At 47.2% G+C, this 23,560-nt stretch overlaps 1 protein-coding gene and 1 long non-coding RNA gene across 2 annotated transcripts in view; one reads left to right on the top strand and one right to left on the bottom strand.

Annotated features, from left to right (window-relative positions):
* Positions 1–23,560, top strand: part of LOC140470498 (uncharacterized) — a 605,436-nt gene that overhangs the window by 141,719 nt on the left and 440,157 nt on the right. The gene's annotated exons all lie outside the window — the stretch shown is intronic.
* doc2a (double C2-like domains, alpha) overlaps positions 1–23,560 on the bottom strand; it is a 58,921-nt gene that overhangs the window by 20,214 nt on the left and 15,147 nt on the right. The window contains exon 3 of the mRNA XM_072566625.1: positions 21,101–21,180. Coding sequence (XP_072422726.1) covers positions 21,101–21,180 — 80 coding nt within the window. The remainder of the gene's footprint in view (positions 1–21,100; positions 21,181–23,560) is intronic.

Consider the following 23,560-nt stretch of genomic DNA (forward strand, 5'->3'; position numbering starts at 1 on the left):
TGTTACAGAGAATCACAGTCCCTGTGTAAATTACAGAGAATCACAGTCCCTGTGTGTATTACAGAGAATCACAGTCCCTGTGTGTATTACAGAGAATCACAGTCCCTGTGTGTGTTACAGAGAATCACAGTCCCTGTGTATATTACAGAGAATCACAGTCCCTGTGTGTATTACAGAGAATCACAGTCCCTGTGTGTGTTACAGAGAATCACAGTCCCTGTGTGTATTACAGAGAATCACAGTCCCTGTGTGTGTTACAGGGAATCACAGTCCCTGTGTGTGTTACAGAGAATCACAGTCCCTGTGTGTATTACAGAGAATCACAGTCCCTGTGTGTATTACAGAGAATCACAGTCCCTGTGTGTGTTACAGAGAATCACAGTCCCTGAGTGTGTTACAGAGAATCACACTCCCTGTGTGTGTTAGAGAGACTCACAGTCCCTCTGTGTATTACAGAGAATCACAGTCCCTGTGAGTATTACAGAGAATCACAGTCCCTGTGTGTATTACACAGAATCACAGTCCCTGTGTGTGTTACAGAGAATCACAGTCCCTGTGTGTATTACAGAGAATCACAGTCCCTGTGTGTGTTACAGAGAATCACAGTCCCTGTGTGTGTTACAGAGAATCACGGTCCCTGTGTGTGTATTACAGAGAATCACAGTCCCTGTGTGTGTTACAGAGAATCACAGTCCCTGTGTGTATTATAGAGAATCACAGTCCCTGTGTGTATTACAGAGAATCACAGTCCCTGTGTGTGTTACAGAGAATCACAGTCCCTGTGTCTATTACAGAGAATCACAGTCCCTGTGTGTATTACAGTGAATCACAGTCCCTGTGTGTGTTACAGAGAATCACAGTCCCTGTGTATATTACAGAGAATCACAGTCCCTGTGTGTATTACAGAGAATCACAGTCCCTGTGTGTGTTATAGAGAATCACAGTCCCTGTGTGTGTTACAGAGAATCACAGTCCCTGTGTGTATATTACAGAGAATCACAGTCCCTGTGTGTATTACAGAGAATCACAGTCCCTGTGTGTGTTATAGAGAATCACAGTCCCTGTGTGTGTTACAGAGAATCACAGTCCCTGTGTGTATATTACAGAGAATCACAGTCCCTGTGTGTGTTACAGAGAATCACAGTCCCTGTGTGTGTTACAGAGAATAACAGTCCCTGTGTGTATTACAGAGAGTCACAGTCCCTGTGTGTATTTCAGAGAATCACAGTCCCTGTGTATATTGCAGAGAATCACAGTCCCTGTGTGTATTTCAGAGAATCACAGTCCCTGTGTATATTGCAGAGAATCACAGTCCCTGTGTGTATTACAGAGAATCACAGTCCCTGTGTGTATTTCAGAGAATCACAGTCCCTGTGTATATTGCAGAGAATCACAGTCCCTGTGTGTATTACAGAGAATCACAGTCCCTGTGTATATTACAGAGAATCACAGTCCCTGTGTGTGTTACAGAGAATCACAGTCCCTGTGTGTGTAACAGAGAATCACAGTCCCTGTGCATATTACAGAGAATCACAGTCGATGTGTGTATTACAGAGAATCACAGTCCCTGTGTGTGTTACAGAGAATCACAGTCCCTGTGTATGTTACAGAGAATCACAGACCCTGTGTGTATTACAGAGAATCACAGTCCCTGTGTGTATTACAGAGAATCACAGTCCCTGTGTGTGTTACAGTGAATCACAGTCCCTGTGTGTATTACAGAGAATCACAGTCCCTGTGTGTGTTACAGAGAATCACAGTCGCTGTGTGTGTTACAGTGAATCACAGTCCCTGTGTGTATTACAGAGAATCACAGTCCCTGTGTGTGTTACAGAGAATCACAGTCCCTGTGTGTATTACAGAGAGTCACAGTCCCTGTGTATATTACAGTGAATCACAGTCCCTGTGTGTATTACAGAGAATCACACTCCCTGTGTATATTACAGAGAATCACAGTCCCTGTGTGTATTACAAAGAATCACAGTCCCTGTGTGTGTTACACAGAATCACACTCCCTGTGTGTATTACAGAGAATCACAGTCCCTGTGTGTATCATAGAGAATCACAGTCCCTGTGTGTGTTACAGAGAATCACAGTCCCTGTGAGTATTACAGAGAATCACAGTCCCTGTGTGTGTTACAGAGAATCACAGTCCCTGTGTGTGTTACAGAGAATCACAGTCCCTGTGTGTATTACAGAGAATCACAGTACCTGTGTATATTACAGAGAATCACAATCCCTGTGTGTGTTACAGAGAATCACAGTCCCTGTGTGTGTATTACAGAGAATCACAGTCCCTGTGTGTGTTTGAGAGAATCACAGTCCCTGTGTGTATTACAGAGAATCACAGTCCCTGTGTATATTACAGAGAATCACAGTCCCTGTGTGTGTTACAGAGAATCCCAGTCCCTGTGTGTGTTACAGAGAATCACAGTCCCTGTGTGTGTTATAGAGAATCACAGTCCCTGTGTATATTACAGAGAATCACAGTCCCTGTGTGTGTTATAGAGAATCACAGTCCCTGTGTGTGTTACAGAGAATCACAGTCCCTGTGTGTGTTACAGAGAATCACAGTCCCCGTGTGTATTACAGAGAATCACAGTCCCTGTGTGTGTTACAGAGAATCACAGTCCCTGTGTATATTACAGAGAATCACAGTCCCTGTGTGTGTTACAGAGAATCACAGTCCCTGTGTGTGTTACAGAGCATCACAGTCCCCGTGTGTATTACAGAGAATCACAGTCCCTGTGTGTGTTACAGAGAATCACAGTCCCTGTGTATATTACAGAGAATCACAGTCCCTGTGTGTATATTACAGAGAATCACAGTCCCTGTGTGTGTTACAGTGAATCACAGTCCCTGTGTATATTACACAGAATCACAGTCCCTGTGTGTATTACAGAGAATCACAGTCCCTGTGTGTGTTACAGAGAATCACAGTCCCTGTGTGTGTTACAGAGAATCACAGTCCCTGTGCGTATTACAGAGAATCACAGTCCCTGTGTGTATTACAGAGAATCACAGTCCCTGTGTATATTACAGAGAATCACAGTCCCTGTGTGTATTACAGAGAATCACAGTCCCTGTGTATATTACAGAGAATCACAGTCCCTGTGTGTGTTACAGAGAATCACAGTCCCTGTGTGTGTTATAGAGAATCACAGTCCCTGTGTATATTACAGAGAATCACAGTCCCTGTGTGTATTACAGAGAATCACAGTCCCTGTGTATATTACAGAGAATCACAGTCCCTGTGTGTGTTATAGAGAATCACAGTCCCTGTGTGTGTTATAGAGAATCACAGTCCCTGTGTGTATTACACAGAATCACAGTCCCTGTGTATATTACAGAGAATCACAGTCCCTGTGTGTATTACAGTGAATCAATGTCTCTGTGTGTGTTATAGAGAATCACAGTCCCTGTGTGTATTACAGAGAATCACAGTCCCTGTGTGTATTACAGTGAATCACAGTCCCCGTGTGTGTTATAGAGAATCACAGTCCCTGTGTGTGTTGCAGAGAATCACAGTCCCTGTGTGTGTTACAGAGAATCACAGTCCCTGTGTGTGTTATAGAGAATCACAGTCCCTGTGTGTATTACAGAGAATCACAGTCCCTGTGTATATTACAGTGAATCACAGTCCCTGTGTGTATTACAGAGAATCACAGTCCCTGTGTGTGTTATAGAGAATCACAGTCCCTGTGTGTATTACAGAGAATCACAGTCCCTGTGTATATTACAGAGAATCACAGTCCCTGTGTGTGTTACAGAGAATCACAGTCCCTGTGTGTGTTACAGAGAATCACAGTCCCCGTGTGTGTTACAGAGAATCACAGTCCCTGTGTGTATTACAGAGAATCACAGTCCCTGTGTGTATTACAGAGAATCACAGTCCCTGTGTGTGTTACAGAGAATCACAGTCCCTGTGTGTATTACAGAGAATCACAGTCCCTGTGTATATTACAGAGAATCACAGTCCCTGTGTGTGTTACAGAGAATCACAGTCCCTGTGTGTGTTACAGAGAATCACAGTCCCTGTGTGTATTACAGAGAATCACAGTCCCTGTGTATATGACAGAGAATCACAGTCCCCGTGTGTATTACAGAGAATCACAGTCCCTGTGTGTATTACAGAGAATCACAGTCCCTGTGTGTGTTACAGAGAATCACAGTCCCTGTGTATGTTACAGAGAGTCACAGTCCCTGTGTGTATTACAGAGAATCACAGTCCCTGTGTGTGTTACAGAGAATCACAGTCCCTGTGTATATTACAGAGAATCACAGTCCCTGTGTATATTACAGAGAATCACAGTCCCTGTGTGTGTTACAGAGAATCACAGTCCCTGTGTGTATTACAGAGAATCACAGTCCCCGTGTGTGTTATAGAGAAGCACAGTCCCTGTGTGTGTTACAGAGAATCACAGTCCCTGTGTGTATTTCAGAGAATCACAGTCCCTGTGTGTATTACAGAGAATCACAGTCCATGTGTGTGTTATAGAGAATCACAGTCCCTGTGTGTGTTATAGAGAAGCACAGTCCCTGTGTGTATTACAGAGAATCACAGTCCCTGTGTGTATTTCAGAGAATCACAGTCCCTGTGTGTATTACAGAGAATCACAGTCCATGTGTGTGTTATAGAGAATCACAGTCCCTGTGTGTGTTACAGAGAATCACAGTCCCCGTGTGTGTTATAGAGAAGCACAGTCCCTGTGTGTATTACAGAGAATCACAGTCCCTGTGTGTATTTCAGAGAATCACAGTCCCTGTGTGTATTACAGAGAATCACAGTCCATGTGTGTGTTATAGAGAATCACAGTCCCTGTGTGTGTTACAGAGAATCACAGTCCCTGTGTGTGTTACACAGAATCGCACTCCCTGTGTGTGTTACAGAGAATCACAGTCCCCGTGTGTGTTATAGAGAAGCACAGTCCCTGTGTGTGTTACAGAGAATCACAGTCCCTGTGTGTGTTATAGAGAAGCACAGTCCCTGTGTGTGTTACAGAGAATCACAGTCCCTGTGTGTATTACAGAGAATCACAGTCCCTGTGTGTATTACAGAGAATCACAGTCCCTGTGTGTGTATTACAGAGAATCACAGTCCCTGTGTGTATTACAGAGAATCACAGTCCCTGTGTGTGTTACAGAGAATCACAGTCCCTGTGTGTATTACAGAGAATCACAGTCCCTGTGTGTGTTACAGAGAATCACAGTCCCCGTGTGTGTTACAGAGAATCACAGTCCCCGTGTGTGTTACAGAGAATCACAGTCCCTGTGTGTGTTACACAGAATCACAGTCCCTGTGTGTATTACAGAGAATCACAGTCCCTGTGTGTGTTACAGAGAATCACAGTCCCTGTGTGTGTATTACAGGGAATCACAGTCCCTGTGTGTGTTACAGAGAATCACAGTCCCAGTGTGTGTTACAGAGAATCACAGTCCCTGTGTATATTACAGAGAATCACAGTCCCTGTGTGTGTTACAGAGAATCACAGTCCCTGTGTGTATTACACAGAATCACAGTCCCTGTGTGTGTTATAGAGAATCACAGTCCCTGTGTGTATTACAGAGAATCACAGTCCCTGTGTGTATTACAGTGAATCACAGTCCCTGTGTGTGTTACAGAGAATCACAGTCCCTGTGTATATTACTGAGAATCACAGTCCCTGTGTATATTAGAGAGAATCACAGTCCCTGTGTATATTACAGAGAATCACAGTCCCTGTGTGTATTACAGAGAATCACAGTCCCTGTGTGGATTACAGAGAATCACAGTCCCTGTGTATATTACAGAGAATCACAGTCCCACTGTGTATTACAGAGAATCCCAGTCCCTGTGTGTGTTACAGAGAATCACAGTCCCTGTGTATGTTACAGAGAGTCACAGTCCCTGTGTGTATTACAGAGAATCACAGTCCCTGTGTGTGTTACAGAGAATCACAGTCCCTGTGTATATTGCAGAGAATCACAGTCCCTGAGTATATTACAGAGAATCACAGTCCCTGTGTGTATTACAGAGAATCACAGTCCATGTGTGTGTTATAGAGAATCACAGTCCCTGTGTGTATTACAGAGAATCACAGTCCCTGTGTGTGTTACAGAGAATCACAGTCCCTGTGTGTATTACACAGAATCACAGTCCATGTGTGTGTTATAGAGAATCACAGTCCCTGTGTGTGTTACAGAGAATCACAGTCCCTGTGTGTGTTACACAGAATCGCACTCCCTGTGTGTGTTACACAGAATCACAGTCCCTGTGTGTGTTATAGAGAAGCACAGTCCCTGTGTGTGTTACAGAGAATCACAGTCCCTGTGTATATTACAGAGAATCACAGTCCCTGTGTGTATTACAGAGAATCACAGTCCCTGTGTGTGTTACAGAGAATCACAGTCCCTGTGTATATTACAGAGAATCACAGTCCCTGTGTATATTACACAGAATCACAGTCCCTGTGTGTATTACAGAGAATCACAGTCCCTGTGTGTGTTACAGAGAATCACAGTCCCTGTGTGTGTATTACAGAGAATCACAGTCCCTGTGTGTATTACAGAGAATCACAGTCCCTGTGTGTGTTACAGAGAATCACAGTCCCCGTGTGTGTTATCGAGAATCACAGTCCCTGTGTGTGTTACAGTGAATCACAGTCCCTGTGTGTGTTACAGAGAATCACAGTCCCTGTGTGTGTTACAGAGAATCACAGTCCGTGTGTGTATTACAGAGAATCACAGTCCCTGTGTGTGTTACAGAGAATCACAGTCCCTGTGTGTGTTACAGTGAATCACAGTCCCTGTGTGTATTACAGAGAATCACAGTCCCTGTGTGTGTTACAGAGAATCACAGTCCCTGTGTGTGTTACAGGGAATCACAGTCCCTGTGTGTGTTACAGTGAATCACAGTCCCTGTGTGTGTTACAGAGAATCACAGTCCCTGTGTGTGTTACAGAGAATCACAGTCCCTGTGTGTATTACATAGAATCACAGTCCCTGTGTGTGTTATAGAGAATCACAGTCCCTGTGTGTGTTACAGAGAATCACAGCCCCTGTGTATATTACAGAGAATCACAGTCCCTGTGTGTGTTACAGAGAATCACAGTCCCTGTGTGTATTACAGAGAATCACAGTCCCTGTGTGTGTTATCGAGAATCACAGTCCCTGTGTGTGTTACAGAGAATCACAGTCCCTGTGTGTGTTACAGAGAATCACAGTCCCTGTGTGTATTAAAGAGAATCACAGTCCCTGTGTATATTACAGAGAATCACAGTCCCTGTGTGTGTTATAGAGAATCACAGTCCCAGTGTGTGTTACAGTGAATCACAGTCCCTGTGTGTGTTACAGAGAATCACAGTCCCTGTGTGTGTTACAGAGAATCACAGTCCGTGTGTGTATTACAGAGAATCACAGTCCCTGTGTGTGTTACAGAGAATCACAGTCCCTGTGTGTGTTACAGTGAATCACAGTCCCTGTGTATGTTACAGAGAATCACAGTCCCTGTGTATATTACAGAGAATCACAGTCCCTGTGTGTGTTACAGAGAATCACAGTCCCTGTGTGTGTTACAGAGAATCACAGTCCCTGTGTGTATTACAGAGAATCACAGTCCCTGTGTGTGTTACAGAGAATCACAGTCCCTGTGTGTATTACAAAGAATCACAGTCCCTGTGTGTGTTACAGAGAATCACAGTCCCTGTGTATGTTACAGAGAATCACAGTCCCTGTGTATATTACAGAGAATCACAGTCCCTGTGTGTGTTACAGAGAATCACAGTCCCTGTGTGTGTTACAGAGAATCACAGTCCCTGTGTGTGTTACAGAGAATCACAGTCCCCGTGTGTGTTATAGAGAATCACAGTCCCTGTGTGTGTTACAGAGAATCACAGTCCCTGTGTGTGTTACAGAGAATCACAGTCCCTGTGTGTGTTACAGAGAATCACAGTCCCTGTGTGTGTTACAGAGAATCACAGTCCCTGTGTGTATTTCAGAGAATCACAGTCCCTGTGTATATTGCAGAGAATCACAGTCCCTGTGTGTATTACAGAGAATCACAGTCCCTGTGTATATTACAGAGAATCACAGTCCCTGTGTGTGTTACAGAGAATCACAGTCCCTGTGTGTGTAACAGAGAATCACAGTCCCTGTGTATATTACAGAGAATCACAGTCGATGTGTGTATTACAGAGAATCACAGTCCCTGTGTGTGTTACAGAGAATCACAGTCCCTGTGTATGTTACAGAGAATCACAGACCCTGTGTGTATTACAGAGAATCAGAGTCCCTGTGTGTATTACAGAGAATCACAGTCCCTGTGTGTGTTACAGTGAATCACAGTCCCTGTGTGTATTACAGAGAATCACAGTCCCTGTGTGTGTTACAGAGAATCACAGTCCCTGTGTGTATTACAGAGAGTCACAGTCCCTGTGTATATTACAGTGAATCACAGTCCCTGTGTGTATTACAGAGAATCACACTCCCTGTGTATATTACAGAGAATCACAGTCCCTGTGTGTATTACAGAGAATCACAGTCCCTGTGTGTGTTACAGAGAATCACAGTCCCTGTGTGTATTACAGAGAGTCACAGTCCCTGTGTATATTACAGTGAATCACAGTCCCTGTGTGTATTACAGAGAATCACACTCCCTGTGTATATTACAGAGAATCACAGTCCCTGTGTGTATTACAAAGAATCACAGTCCCTGTGTGTGTTACAGAGAATCACAGTCCCTGTGTGTGTTACAGAGAATCACAGTCGCTGTGTGTGTTACAGTGAATCACAGTCCCTGTGTGTATTACAGAGAATCACAGTCCCTGTGTGTGTTACAGAGAATCACAGTCCCTGTGTGTATTACAGAGAGTCACAGTCCCTGTGTATATTACAGTGAATCACAGTCCCTGTGTGTATTACAGAGAATCACACTCCCTGTGTATATTACAGAGAATCACAGTCCCTGTGTGTATTACAAAGAATCACAGTCCCTGTGTGTGTTACACAGAATCACACTCCCTGTGTGTATTACAGAGAATCACAGTCCCTGTGTGTATCATAGAGAATCACAGTCCCTGTGTGTGTTACAGAGAATCACAGTCCCTGTGTGTATTACAGAGAATCACAGTCCCTGTGTGTGTTACAGAGAATCACAGTCCCTGTGTGTATTACAGATAATCACAGTCCCTGTGTATATTACAGAGAATCACAGTCCCTGTGTATATTACAGAGAATCACAGTCCCTGTGTGTATTACAGAGAATCACAGTCCCTGTGTGTGTTACAGAGAATCACAGTCCCTGTGTGTATTGCAGAGAATCACAGTACCTGTGTATATTACAGAGAATCACAATCCCTGTGTGTGTTACAGAGAATCACAGTCCCTGTGTGTGTATTACAGAGAATCACAGTCCCTGTGTGTGTTAGAGAGAATCACAGTCCCTGTGTGTATTACAGAGAATCACAGTCCCTGTGTATATTACAGAGAATCACAGTCCCTGTGTGTGTTACAGAGAATCCCAGTCCCTGTGTGTGTTACAGAGAATCACAGTCCCTGTGTGTGTTATAGAGAATCACAGTCCCTGTGTATATTACAGAGAATCACAGTCCCTGTGTGTGTTATAGAGAATCACAGTCCCTGTGTGTGTTACAGAGAATCACAGTCCCTGTGTGTGTTACAGAGAATCACAGTCCCCGTGTGTATTACAGAGAATCACAGTCCCTGTGTGTGTTACAGAGAATCACAGTCCCTGTGTATATTCCAGAGAATCACAGTCCCTGTGTATATTACAGAGAATCACAGTCCCTGTGTGTGTTACAGAGAATCACAGTCCCTGTGTGTGTTACAGTGAATCACAGTCCCTGTGTGTGTTACAGAGAATCACAGTCCCCGTGTGTATTACAGAGAATCACAGTCCCTGTGTGTGTTACAGAGAATCACAGTCCCTGTGTATATTACAGAGAATCACAGTCCCTGTGTGTATATTACAGAGAATCACAGTCCCTGTGTGTGTTACAGTGAATCACAGTCCCTGTGTATATTACACAGAATCACAGTCCCTGTGTGTGTTACAGAGAATCACAGTCCCTGTGTGTGTTACAGAGAATCACAGTCCATGTGTGTGTTACAGAGAATCACAGTCCCTGTGCGTATTACAGAGAATCACAGTCCCTGTGTGTATTACAGAGAATCACAGTCCCTGTGTATATTACAGAGAATCACAGTCCCCGTGTGTGTTACAGTGAATCACAGTCCCTGTGTATATTACAGAGAATCACAGTCCCTGTGTGTGTTACAGAGAATCACAGTCCCTGTGTGTGTTATAGAGAATCACAGTCCCTGTGTATATTACAGAGAATCACAGTCCCTGTGTGTATTACAGAGAATCACAGTCCCTGTGTATATTACAGAGAATCACAGTCCCTGTGTGTGTTATAGAGAATCACAGTCCCTGTGTGTGTTATAGAGAATCACAGTCCCTGTGTGTATTACACAGAATCACAGTCCCTGTGTATATTACAGAGAATCACAGTCCCTGTGTGTATTACAGTGAATCACAGTCTCTGTGTGTGTTATAGAGAATCACAGTCCCTGTGTGTATTACAGAGAATCACAGTCCCTGTGTGTATTACAGTGAATCACAGTCCCCGTGTGTGTTATAGAGAATCACAGTCCCTGTGTGTGTTGCAGAGAATCACAGTCCCTGTGTGTGTTACAGAGAATCACAGTCCCTGTGTGTGTTACAGAGAATCACAGTCCCTGTGTGTATTACAGAGAATCACAGTCCCTGTGTGTATTACAGAGAATCACAGTCCCTGTGTGTGTTACAGAGAATCACAGTCCCTGTGTGTATTACAGAGAATCACAGTCCCTGTGTATATGACAGAGAATCACAGTCCCCGTGTGTATTACAGAGAATCACAGTCCCTGTGTGTATTACAGAGAATCACAGTCCCTGTGTGTATTACAGAGAATCACAGTCCCTGTGTATATGACAGAGAATCACAGTCCCCGTGTGTATTACAGAGAATCACAGTCCCTGTGTGTATTACAGAGAATCACAGTCCCTGTGTGTGTTACAGAGAATCACAGTCCCTGTGTATGTTACAGAGAGTCACAGTCCCTGTGTGTATTACAGAGAATCACAGTCCCTGTGTGTGTTACAGAGAATCACAGTCCCTGTGTATATTACAGAGAATCACAGTCCCTGTGTATATTACAGAGAATCACAGTCCCTGTGTGTGTTACAGAGAATCACAGTCCCTGTGTGTATTACAGAGAATCACAGTCCCTGTGTGTATTACAGAGAATCACAGTCCATGTGTGTGTTATAGAGAATCACAGTCCCTGTGTGTGTTACAGAGAATCACAGTCCCTGTGTGTGTTACACAGAATCGCACTCCCTGTGTGTGTTACAGAGAATCACAGTCCCCGTGTGTGTTATAGAGAAGCACAGTCCCTGTGTGTGTTACACAGAATCACAGTCCCTGTGTGTATTACAGAGAATCACAGTCCCTGTGTGTGTTACAGAGAATCACAGTCCCTGTGTGTGTATTACAGGGAATCACAGTCCCTGTGTGTGTTACAGAGAATCACAGTCCCTGTGTATATTACAGAGAATCACAGTCCCTGTGTGTGTTACAGAGAATCACAGTCCCTGTGTGTGTTACAGAGAATCACAGTCCCTGTGTGTGTTACAGAGAATCACAGTCCCTGTGTGTGTTATAGAGAATCACAGTCCCAGTGTGTGTTACAGAGAATCACAGTCCCTGTGTATATTACAGAGAATCACAGTCCCTGTGTGTATTACAGAGAATCACAGTCCCTGTGTGTGTTACAGAGAATCACAGTCCCTGTGTGTGTTACAGAGAATCACAGTCCCTGTGTGTATTACAGAGAATCACAGTCCCTGTGTGTGTTACAGAGAATCACAGTCCCCGTGTGTGTTACAGAGAATCACAGTCCCCGTGTGTGTTACAGTGAATCACAGTCCCTGTGTGTGTTACACAGAATCACAGTCCCTGTGTGTATTACAGAGAATCACAGTCCCTGTGTGTGTTACAGAGAATCACAGTCCCTGTGTGTGTATTACAGGGAATCACAGTCCCTGTGTGTGTTACAGAGAATCACAGTCCCTGTGTATATTACAGAGAATCACAGTCCCTGTGTGTGTTACAGAGAATCACAGTCCCTGTGTGTGTTACAGAGAATCACAGTCCCTGTGTGTATTACAGAGAATCACAGTCCCTGTGTGTGTTACAGAGAATCACAGTCCCTGTGTGTGTTACAGAGAATCACAGTCCCTGTGTGTGTTATAGAGAATCACAGTCCCAGTGTGTGTTACAGAGAATCACAGTCCCTGTGTATATTACAGAGAATCACAGTCCCTGTGTGTGTTACAGAGAATCACAGTCCCTGTGTGTGATACAGAGAATCACAGTCCCTGTGTGTATGACAGAGAATCACAGTCCCTGTGTGTATTAGAGAGAATCACAGTCCCTGTGTGTATGACAGAGAATCACAGTCCCTGTGTGTGTTACAGAGAATCACAGTCCCTGTGTATATTACAGAGAATCACAGTCCCTGTGTGTGTTACAGAGAATCACAGTCGCAGTGTGTATTACAGAGAATCACAGTCCCTGTGTGTGTTACAGAGAATCACAGTCCCTGTGAGTATTACAGAGAATCACAGTCCCTGTGTGTGTTACAGAGAATCACAGTCCCTGTGTATATTACAGAGAATCACAGTCCCTGTGTGTATTACACAGAATCACAGTCCCTGTGTGTGTTATAGAGAATCACAGTCCCTGTGTGTATTACAGAGAATCACAGTCCCTGTGTGTATTACAGTGAATCACAGTCCCTGTGTGTGTTACAGAGAATCACAGTCCCTGTGTATATTACTGAGAATCACAGTCCCTGTGTATATTAGAGAGAATCACAGTCCCTGTGTATATTACAGAGAATCACAGTCCCTGTGTGGATTACAGAGAATCACAGTCCCTGTGTATATTACAGAGAATCACAGTCCCTGTGAGTATTACAGAGAATCACAGTCCCTGTGTGTGTTACAGAGAATCACAGTCCCTGTGTATGTTACAGAGAGTCACAGTCCCTGTGTGTATTACAGAGAATCACAGTCCCTGTGTGTGTTACAGAGAATCACAGTCCCTGTGTATATTGCAGAGAATCACAGTCCCTGAGTATATTACAGAGAATCACAGTCCCTGTGTGTATTACAGAGAATCACAGTCCATGTGTGTGTTATAGAGAATCACAGTCCCTGTGTGTATTACAGAGATTCACAGTCCCTGTGTGTGTTACAGAGAATCACAGTCCCTGTGTGTATTACACAGAATCACAGTCCATGTGTGTGTTATAGAGAATCACAGTCCCTGTGTGTGTTACAGAGAATCACAGTCCCTGTGTGTGTTACACAGAATCGCACTCCCTGTGTGTGTTACACAGAATCACAGTCCCTGTGTGTGTTATAGAGAAGCACAGTCCCTGTGTGTGTTACAGAGAATCACAGTCCCTGTGTATATTACAGAGAATCACAGTCCCTGTGTGTATTACAGAGAATCACAGTCCCTGTGTGTGTTACAGAGAATCACAGTCCCTGTGTATATTACAGAGAATCACAGTCCCTGTGTGTATTACAGAGAATCACAGTCCCTGTGTGTGTTACAGAGAATCACAGTCCCTGTGTGTGTATTACAGAGAATCACAGTCCCTGTGTGTGTTACAGAGAATCACAGTCCCCGTGTGTGTTATCGAGAATCACAGTCCCTGTGTGTGTTACAGTGAATCACAGTCCCTGTGTGTGTTACAGAGAATCACAGTCCCTGTGTGTGTTACAGAGAATCACAGTCCGTGTGTGTATTACAGAGAATCACAGTCCCTGTGTGTGTTACAGAGAATCACAGTCCCTGTGTGTGTTACAGTGAATCACAGTCCCTGTGTGTGTTACAGGGAATCACAGTCCCTGTGTGTGTTACAGTGAATCACAGTCCCTGTGTGTGTTACAGAGAATCACAGTCCCTGTGTGTGTTACAGAGAATCACAGTCCCTGTGTGTGTTACAGAGAATCACAGTCCCTGTGTGTATTACATAGAATCACAGTCCCTGTGTGTGTTATAGAGAATCACAGTCCCTGTGTGTGTTACAGAGAATCACAGTCCCTGTGTATATTACAGAGAATCACAGTCCCTGTGTGTGTTACAGAGAATCACAGTCCCTGTGTGTATTACAGAGAATCACAGTCCCTGTGTGTGTTATAGAGAATCACAGTCCCCGTGTGTGTTACAGAGAATCACAGTCCCTGTGTGTATTACAGAGAATCACAGTCCCTGTGTGTGTTACAGAGAATCACAGTCCCCGTGTGTGTTATCGAGAATCACAGTCCCAGTGTGTGTTACAGTGAATCACAGTCCCTGTGTGTGTTACAGAGAATCACAGTCCCTGTGTGTGTTACAGAGAATCACAGTCTCTGTGTGTATTACAGAGAATCACAGTCCCTGTGTGTGTTACAGAGAATCACAGTCCCTGTGTGTATTACAGAGAATCACAGTCCCTGTGTGTGTTACAGAGAATCACAGTCCCTGTGTATGTTACAGAGAATCACAGTCCCTGTGTATATTACAGAGAATCACAGTCCCTGTGTGTGTTACAGAGAATCACAGTCCCTGTGTGTGTTACAGAGAATCACAATCCCCGTGTGTGTTATAGAGAATCACAGTCCCCGTGTGTGTTACAGAGAATCACAGTCCCTGTGTGTGTTACAGAGAATCACAGTCCCTGTGTGTGTTACAGAGAATCACAGTCCCTGTGTATATTACAAAGAATCACAGTCCCTGTGTGTGTTACAGAGAATCACAGTCCCTGTGTGTATTACAGAGAATCACAGTCCCTGTGTGTGTTACAGAGAATCACTGTCCCTGTGTGTGTTACAGAGAATCACAGTCCCCGTGTGTGTTATAGAGAATCACAGTCCCTGTGTGTATTACACAGAATCACAGTCCCTGTGTGTGTTACAGAGAATCACAGTCCCTGTGTGTATTACAGAGAATCACAGTCCCTGTGTGTGTTACAGAGAATCACAGTCCCCGTGTGTATTACAGAGAATCACAGTCCCTGTGTGTATTACACAGAATCACAGTCCCTGTGTGTGTTACAGAGAATCACAGTCCCTGTGTGTGTTACAGAGAATCACAGTCCCTGTGTGTGTTACAGAGAATCACAGTCCCCGTGTGCGTTATAGAGAATCACAGTCCCTGTGTGTGTTACAGAGAATCACAGTCCCTGTGTGTGTTACAGTGAATCACAGTCCCTGTGTGTGTTACAGAGAATCACAGTCCCTGTGTGTGTTACAGAGAATCACAGTCCCTGTGTATATTACAGAGAATCACAGTCCCTGTGTGTGTTACAGAGAATCACAGTCCCTGTGTGTGTTACAGAGAAGCACAGTCCCTGTGTGTGTTAAAGAGAATCACAGTCCCTGTGTGTATTACAGAGAATCACAGTCCCTGTGTGTATTACAGAGAATCACAGTCCCTGTGTATATTACAGAGAATCACAGTCCCTGTGTGTATTACAGAGAATCACAGTCCCTGTGTGTATTACAGAGAATCACAGTCCCTGTGTATATTACAGAGAATCACAGTCCCTGTGTGTGTTACAGAGAATCACAGTCCCTGTGTGTGTTAAAGAGAATCACAGTCCCTGTGTGTATTACAGAGAATCACAGTCCCTGTGTGTATTACAGAGAATCACAGTCCCTGTGTATATTACAGAGAATCACAGTCCCTGTGTGTATTACAGAGAATCACAGTCCCTGTGTGTATTACAGAGAATCACAGTCCCTGTGTATATTACAGAGAATCACAGTCCCTGTGTGTATTACAGAGAATCACAGTCCCTGTGTGTGTTACAGAGAATCACAGTCCCCGTGTGTGTTACAGAGAATCACAGTCCCTGTGTATATTACAGAGAATCACAGTCCCTGTGTGTGTTACAGAGAATCACAGTCCCTGTGTGTGTTACAGAGAATCACAGTCCCCGTGTGTGTTACAGAGAATCACAGTCCCCGTGTGTGTTACAGAGAATCACAGTCCCTGTGTGTGTTACAGAGAATCACAGTCCCCGTGTGTGTTACAGAGAATCACAGTCCCTAAGTGTGTTACAGAGAATCACAGTCCCCGTGTGTGTTACAGAGAATCACAGTCCCTGTGTGTGTTACAGAGAATCACAGTCCCCGTGTGTGTTCCAGAGAATCACAGTCCCCGTGTGTGTTATAGAGAATCACAGTCCCTGTGTGTGTTACAGAGAATCACAGTCCCCGTGTGTGTTACAGAGAATCACAGTCCCTGTGTGTGTTACAGAGAATCACAGTCCCTGTGTGTGTTATAGAGAATCACAGTCCCTGTGTGTATTACAGAGAATCACAGTCCCTGTGTGTGTTACAGAGAATCACAGTCCCTGTGTGTATTACAGAGAATCACAGTCCCTGTGTGTGTTATAGAGAATCACAGTCCCTGTGTGTGTTACAGAGAATCACAGTCCCTGTGTATATTACAGAGAATCACAGTCCCTGTGTGTGTTACAGAGAATCACAGTCCCTGTGTGTATTACAGAGAATCACAGTCCCTGTGTATATTACAGAGAATCACAGTCCCTGTGTGTATTAGAGAGAATCACAGTCCCTGTGTGTATTACAGAGAATCACAGTCCCTGTGTGTGTTCCAGAGAATCACAGTCCCTGTGTGTGTTACAGAGAATCACAGTCCCTGTGTATATTACAGAGAATCACAGTCCCTGTGTGTATTACAGAGAATCACAGTCCCTGTGTGTATTACAGAGAATCACAGTCCCTGTGTATGTAACAGAGAATCACAGTCCCTGTGTGTGTTATAGAGAATCACAGTCCCTGTGTGTGTTACAGAGAATCACAGTCCCTGTGTGTATTACAGAGAATCACAGTCTCTGTGTGTGTTACAGAGAATCACAGTCCCCGTGTGTGTTACAGAGAATCACAGTCCCTGTGTGTGTTACAGAGAATCACAGTCCCTGTGTGTATTACAGAGAATCACAGTCCCTGTGTGTGTTACAGAGAATCACAGTCCCTGTGTGTATTACAGAGAATCACAGTCCCTGTGTGTGTATTACAGAGAATCACAGTCCCTGTGTGTGTATTACAGAGAATCACAGTCCCTGTGTGTGTTACAGAGAATCACAGTCCCTGTGTGTATTCGAGAGAATCACAGTCCCTGTGTGTGTTACAGAGAATCACAGTCCCTGTGTGTGTTACAGAGAATCACAGTCCCTGTGTGTATTAGAGAGAATCACAGTCCCTGTGTGTATTACAGAGAATCACAGTCCCTGTGTGTGTTACAGAGAATCACAGTCCCTGTGTATATTACAGAGAATCACAGTCCCTGTGTGTGTTATAGAGAATCACAGTCCCTGTGTGTGTTACAGAGAATCACAGTCCCTGTGTGTATTACAGAGAATCACAGTCCCTGTGTATATTACAGAGAATCACAGTCCCTGTGTGTGTTCCAGAGAATCACAGTCCCTGTGTGTGTTACAGAGAATCACAGTCCCTGTGTGTATTACAGAGAATCACAGTCCCTGTGTGTGTTACAGAGAATCACAGTCCCTGTGTGTATTACAGAGAATCACAGTCCCTGTGTGTATTACAGAGAATCACAGTCCCTGTGTATATTACAGAGAATCACAGTCCCTGTGTGTGTTATAGAGAATCACAGTCCCTGTGTATATTACAGAGAATCACAGTCCCTGTGTGTGTTACAGAGAATCACAGTCCCTGTGTGTGTTACAGAGAATCACAGTCCCTGTGTGTATTACAGAGAATCACAGTCCCTGTGTGTGTTATAGAGAATCACAGTCCCTGTGTATATTACAGAGAATCACAGTCCCTGTGTATATTACAGAGAATCACAGTCCCTGTGTATATTACAGAGAATCACAGTCCCTTTGTGTGTTATAGAGAATCACAGTTCCTGTGTATGTAACAGAGAATCACAGTCCCTGTGTGTATTACAGAGAATCACAGTCCCTGTGTGTGTTACAGAGAATCACAGTCCCTGTGTGTATTACCGAGAATCACAGTCCCTGTGTATATCACAGAGAATCACAGCGTCTGTGTGTTTAATATCTGAGGGCCGTGTTTGTGTGTAATGTGTCTGATCTCCCCATCTGTGTACACAGTCGAACGATCCTAATGCTGGTGTATTTGTGGTGGTAATGCTTGCTCACTCCCCCAGACCCAGCTGGCTGTGTCTGTTTGTCTGTCAGCTCCTGCCTCCCGTGCTAATTTAACACCACCATTGGCACGTGTCCAATTCCTCCGTCCCTCCCTCCCTGTGTCTGTAAGATGCTGGGAATTTCAGAGGCACACTATCCCTTTCTGATCTAACGGGATTCCAGGGCTGACTCCAGGATTCCCGACATCAGGGATTGCTCACTCCCTCCACCAGAACGGTATACCCCCCCCCACAATACAACAGCCCACCCATCGCCTGGGTGTGAATCTGTGTGTGTCTGTGTCTGTGTGTCTGTGTCTGTCTGTGTGTGTCTGTGTGTGTGTGTGTGTGAGTGTCTGTGTGTGTGTGTGTGGGAGTGTGTGGGAGTGTGTGTGTGAGTGTGTGTGTCTGTGTCTGTCTGTGTGTGAGTGTGTGTGTGTGTGTCTGTGTGTGCGTGTGTGTGAGTGTGTGTGTCTGTGTGTGTGTGTGTGAGTGTGTATGTGTGTGTGAGTGTGTGTGTCTGTGTCTGTGTGTCTGTGTCTGTCTGTGTGTGTATGTGTGTGGGAGTGTGTGTGTGACTGTGTGTGTGTCTGTGTGTGTGTGGGCCTGTGTGTGTGAGTGTGTGTGTGTGTGTCTGTGTGTGTGTGAGTCTGTGTGTCTGTGTGTGTGTGTGTCTGTGTGTGTGTGTGTGTGTGTGTGTGTGTGTGAGTGTGTATGTGTGTGTGAGTTTGTGTGTCTGTGTGTCTGTGTCTGTGTGTCTGTGTCTGTCTGTGTGTGTATGTGTGTGGGAGTGTGTGTGTGACTGTGTGTGTGTCTGTGTGTGTGTGGGCCTGTGTGTGTGAGTGTGTGTGTGTCTGTGTGTGTGTGGGTCTGTGTGTGTGCGTGAGTGTGAGTGAGTGTGTATGTGTGTGTGTGAGTGAGTGTGTGTGTGTGAGTGTGTGTGTGTATGAGTGTGTGAGTGTGAGTGTGTGTGTGCGTGAGTGTGTGTGTATGAGTGTGTGTGTGTGTGTGAGTGAGTGTGTGTGTGTCTGTGTGTGTGTGTGTAAGTGAGCCTGTATGTGTGTGTATGAGTGTGTGAGTGTGAGTGTGTGTGTGCCTGAGTGTGTGTGTGTATGAGCGTGTGTGTGTGTCTGTGAGTGTGTGTGTGTGTGAGTGAGTGTGTGTGTGTGTCTGTGTGTGTGTGTGTCTGTGTGTGTGTGTGTGTAAGTGAGTGTGTGTGTGTGTGAGTGAGTGTGCTACCCTCAGAGTGAGTGTGTGTGCGTGAGTGAGTGTGTGTGACTGAGTGTGCGTCCCCTCAGAGTGAGTGTGTGTGTGTGTGTGAGTGTGAGTCCCCTCAGAGTGAGTGTGTGTGTGTTAGTGTGCGTCCCCTCAGAGTGAGTGTGTGTGAGTGAGTGTGTGAGTGTGAGTATGTGTGTGCGTGAGTGTGTGTGTGTATGAGTGTGTGTGTCTGTGAGTGTGTAAGTGAGTGTGTGTGTGTGTGTGTGTGTGTGAGTGAGTGAGTGTGTGTGAGTGAGTGTGCGTCCCCTCAGAGTGAGTGTGTTTGTGTGAGTGAGTGTGTGTGAGTGAGTGTACGTCCCCTCAGAGTGTGTGTGTGTGTGTGTGTGTGTGAGTGAGTGAGTGTGTGTGAGTGAGTGTACGTCCCCTCAGAGTGAGTGTGTTTGTGTGAGTGAGTGTGTGTGAGTGAGTGTACGTCCCCTCAGAGTGAGTGTGTGTGAGTGAGTGTGCGTCCCCTCAGAGTGAGTGTGTGTGAGTGTGTGTGTGAGTGAGTGTGCGTCCCCTCAGAGTGAGTGTGTGTGTGTGTGTGTGTGAGTGAGTGAGTGTGTGTGAGTGAGTGTACGTCCCCTCAGAGTGAGTGTGTTTGTGTGAGTGAGTGTGTGTGAGTGAGTGTACGTCCCCTCAGAGTGAGTGTGTGTGAGTGAGTGTGCGTCCCCTCAGAGTGAGTGTGTGTGAGTGTGTGTGTGAGTGAGTGTGCGTCCCCTCAGAGTGAGTGTGAGTGTGTGTGAGTGTGAGTGAGTGTGCGTCCCCTCAGAGTGAGTGTGTGTAAGTGAGTGTGCGTCCCCTCAGAGTGAGTGTGTGTGAGTGTGTGTGTGTGTGTGAGTGTGTGTCCCCTCAGTGTGAGTGTGAGTGAGTGTGAGTGGGTGTGCGTCCCCTCAGAGTGAGTGTGTCCCCTAAGAGTGAGTGTGAGTGGGTGTGCGTCCCCTCAGAGTGAGTGTGTCCCCTAAGAGTGAGTGTGAGTGGGTGTGCGTCCCCTCAGAGTGAGTGTGTCCCCTCAGAGTGAGTGTGTGTGAGTGTGCGTCCCCTCAGAGTGAGTGTGTCCCCTCAGAGTGAGTGTGTGTGAGTGTGCGTCCCCTCAGAGTGAGTGTGTCCCCTCAGAGTGAGTGTGTGTGAGTGTGCGTCCCCTCAGAGTGAGTGTGTCCCCTCAGAGTGAGTGTGCGTCCCCTCAGAGTGAGTGTGTGTGTGTGAGTGTGCGTCCCCTCAGAGTGAGTGTGTCCCCTCAGAGTGAGTGTGAGTGGGTGTGCGTCCCCTCAGAGTGAGTGTGTCCCCTCAGAGTGAGTGTGAGTGGGTGTGCGTCCCCTCAGAGTGAGTGTGTCCCCTCAGAGTGAGTGTGTGTGAGTGTGCGTCCCCTCAGAGTGAGTGTGTCCCCTCAGAGTGAGTGTGAGTGGGTGTGCGTCCCCTCAGAGTGAGTGTGTCCCCTCAGAGTGAGTGTGTGTGAGTGTGTCCCCTCAGAGTGAGTGTGTCCCCTCAGAGTGAGTGTGCGTCCCCTCAGAGTGAGTGTGAGTGTGTGAGTGTGAGTGAGTGTGTCCCCTCAAAGTGAGTGTGAGTGTGTGAGTGTGAGTGAGTGAGTGTGTAAGTGTTACCTTGGCCTGTAAGATGCAGCAGTCGAGGGCCTGGTCTGTGGTTTTGTACAGGAGCTCAAACTGGAGACTCCCCAGGGACGCTGACAACATGAGAGAGGGGAGAGAGTTAGTATACGACCGGGAGAGTTACCCTCTACCCCGGGGAGAGTTACCCTCTACCCCGGGGAGAGTTACCCTCTACCCCGGGGAGAGTTACTGTCCCCCTGTACCCCGGGGAGAGTTACTGTCCCCCTGTACCCCGGGGAGAGTTACTGTCCCCCTGTACCCCGGGGAGAGTTACCCTCTACCCCGGGGAGAGTTACTGTCCCCCTGTACCCCGGGGAGAGTTACTGTCCCCCTGTACCCCGGGGAGACTTACTGTCCCCCCTGTACCCCGGGGAGAGTTACTGTCCCCCTGTACCCTGGGGAGAGTTACTGTCCCCCTGTACCCCGGGGAGAGTTACTGTCCCCCTGTACCCCGGGGAGAGTTACTGTCTCACTGTACCCCAGGGAGAGTTACTGTCCCCCTGTACCCCGGGGAGAGTTACTGTCCCCCTGTACCCCGGGGAGAGTTACTGTCCCCCTGTACCCCGGGGAGAGTTACTGTCCCCCTCTACCCCGGGGAGAGTTACTGTCCCCCTGTACCCCGGGGAGAGTTACTGTCCCCCTCTACCCCGGGGAGAGTTACTGTCCCCCTGTACCCCGGGGAGAGTTACTGTCCCCCTGTACCCCGGGGAGAGTTACTGTCACCCTGTACCCCGGGGAGAGTTACTGTCCCCCTGTACCCCGGGGAGAGTTACTGTCACCTTGTACCCCGGGGAGAGTTACTGTCCCTCTGTACCCCGGGGAGAGTTACTGTCCCCCTGTACCCCGGGGAGAGTTACTGTCCCCCTCTACCCCGGGGAGAGTTACTGTCCCCCTGTACCCCGGGGAGAGTTACTGTCCCCCTGTACCCCGGGGAGAGTTACTGTCCCCCTGTACCCCGGGGAGAGTTACTGTCCCCCTGTACCCCGGGGAGACTTACTGTCCCCCCTGTACCCCGGGGAGAGTTACTGTCCCCCTGTACCCTGGGGAGAGTTACTGTCCCCCTGTACCCCGGGGAGAGTTACTGTCCCCCTGTACCCCGGGGAGAGTTACTGTCTCACTGTACCCCAGGGAGAGTTACTGTCCCCCTGTACCCCGGGGAGAGTTACTGTCCCCCTGTACCCCGGGGAGAGTTACTGTCCCCCTGTACCCCGGGGAGAGTTACTGTCCCCCTCTACCCCGGGGAGAGTTACTGTCCCCCTGTACCCCGGGGAGAGTTACTGTCCCCCTCTACCCCGGGGAGAGTTACTGTCCCCCTGTACCCCGGGGAGAGTTACTGTCCCCCTGTACCCCGGGGAGAGTTACTGTCACCCTGTACCCCGGGGAGAGTTACTGTCCCCCTGTACCCCGGGGAGAGTTACTGTCACCTTGTACCCCGGGGAGAGTTACTGTCCCTCTGTACCCCGGGGAGAGTTACTGTCCCCCTGTACCCCGGGGAGAGTTACTGTCCCCCTTTACCCTGGGGAGAGTTACTCTCTCCCTGTACCCTGGGGAGAGTTACTGTCCCCCTCTACCCCGGGGAGAGTTACTGTCCCCCTGTACCCCGGGGAGAGTTACTGTCCCCCTCTACCCCGGGGAGAGTTACTGTCCCCCTGTACCCCGGGGAGAGTTACTGTCCCCCTGTACCCCGGGGAGAGTTACTGTCACCCTGTACCCCGGGGAGAGTTACTGTCCCTCTGTACCCCGGGGAGAGTTACTGTCCCCCTGTACCCCGGGGAGAGTTACTGTCCCCCTGTACCCCGGGGAGAGTTACTGTCCCCCTGTACCCTGGGGAGAGTTACTGTCCCCCTGTACCCCAGGGAGAGTTACTGTCCCCCTGTACCCCGGGGAGAGTTACTGTCCCCCTCTACCCCGGGGAGAGTTACTGTCCCCCTGTACCCCGGGGAGAGTTACTGTCCCCCTGTACCCCGGGGAGAGTTACTGTCCCCCTGTACCCCGGGGAGAGTTACTGTCCCCCTGTACCCCGGGGAGAGTTACTGTCACCCTGTACCCCGGGGAGAGTTACTGTCCCTCTGTACCCCGGGGAGAGTTACTGTCCCCCTGTACCCCGGGGAGAGTTACTGTCCCTCTGTACCCCGGGGAGAGTTACTGTCCCCCTGTGCCCCGGGGAGAGTTACTGTCCCCCTGTACCCCGGGGAGAGTTACTGTCCCCCCTGTACCCTGGGGAGAGTTACTGTCCCTCTGTACCCCGGGGAGAGTTACTCTCACCCTGTACCCCGGGGAGAGTTACTGTCCCCCTGTGCCCCGGGGAGAGTTACTGTCCCTCTGTACCCCGGGGAGAGTTACTGTCCCCCTGTGCCCCGGGGAGAGTTACTGTCCCCCTGTGCCCCGGGGAGAGTTACTGTCCCCCTGTACCCCGGGGAGAGTTACTGTCCCCCTGTACCCCGGGGAGAGTTA

The sequence above is a fragment of the Chiloscyllium punctatum genome, chromosome 51, assembly GCF_047496795.1.
Source record: "Chiloscyllium punctatum isolate Juve2018m chromosome 51, sChiPun1.3, whole genome shotgun sequence".
Classification (NCBI taxonomy): Eukaryota; Metazoa; Chordata; class Chondrichthyes; order Orectolobiformes; family Hemiscylliidae; genus Chiloscyllium; species Chiloscyllium punctatum.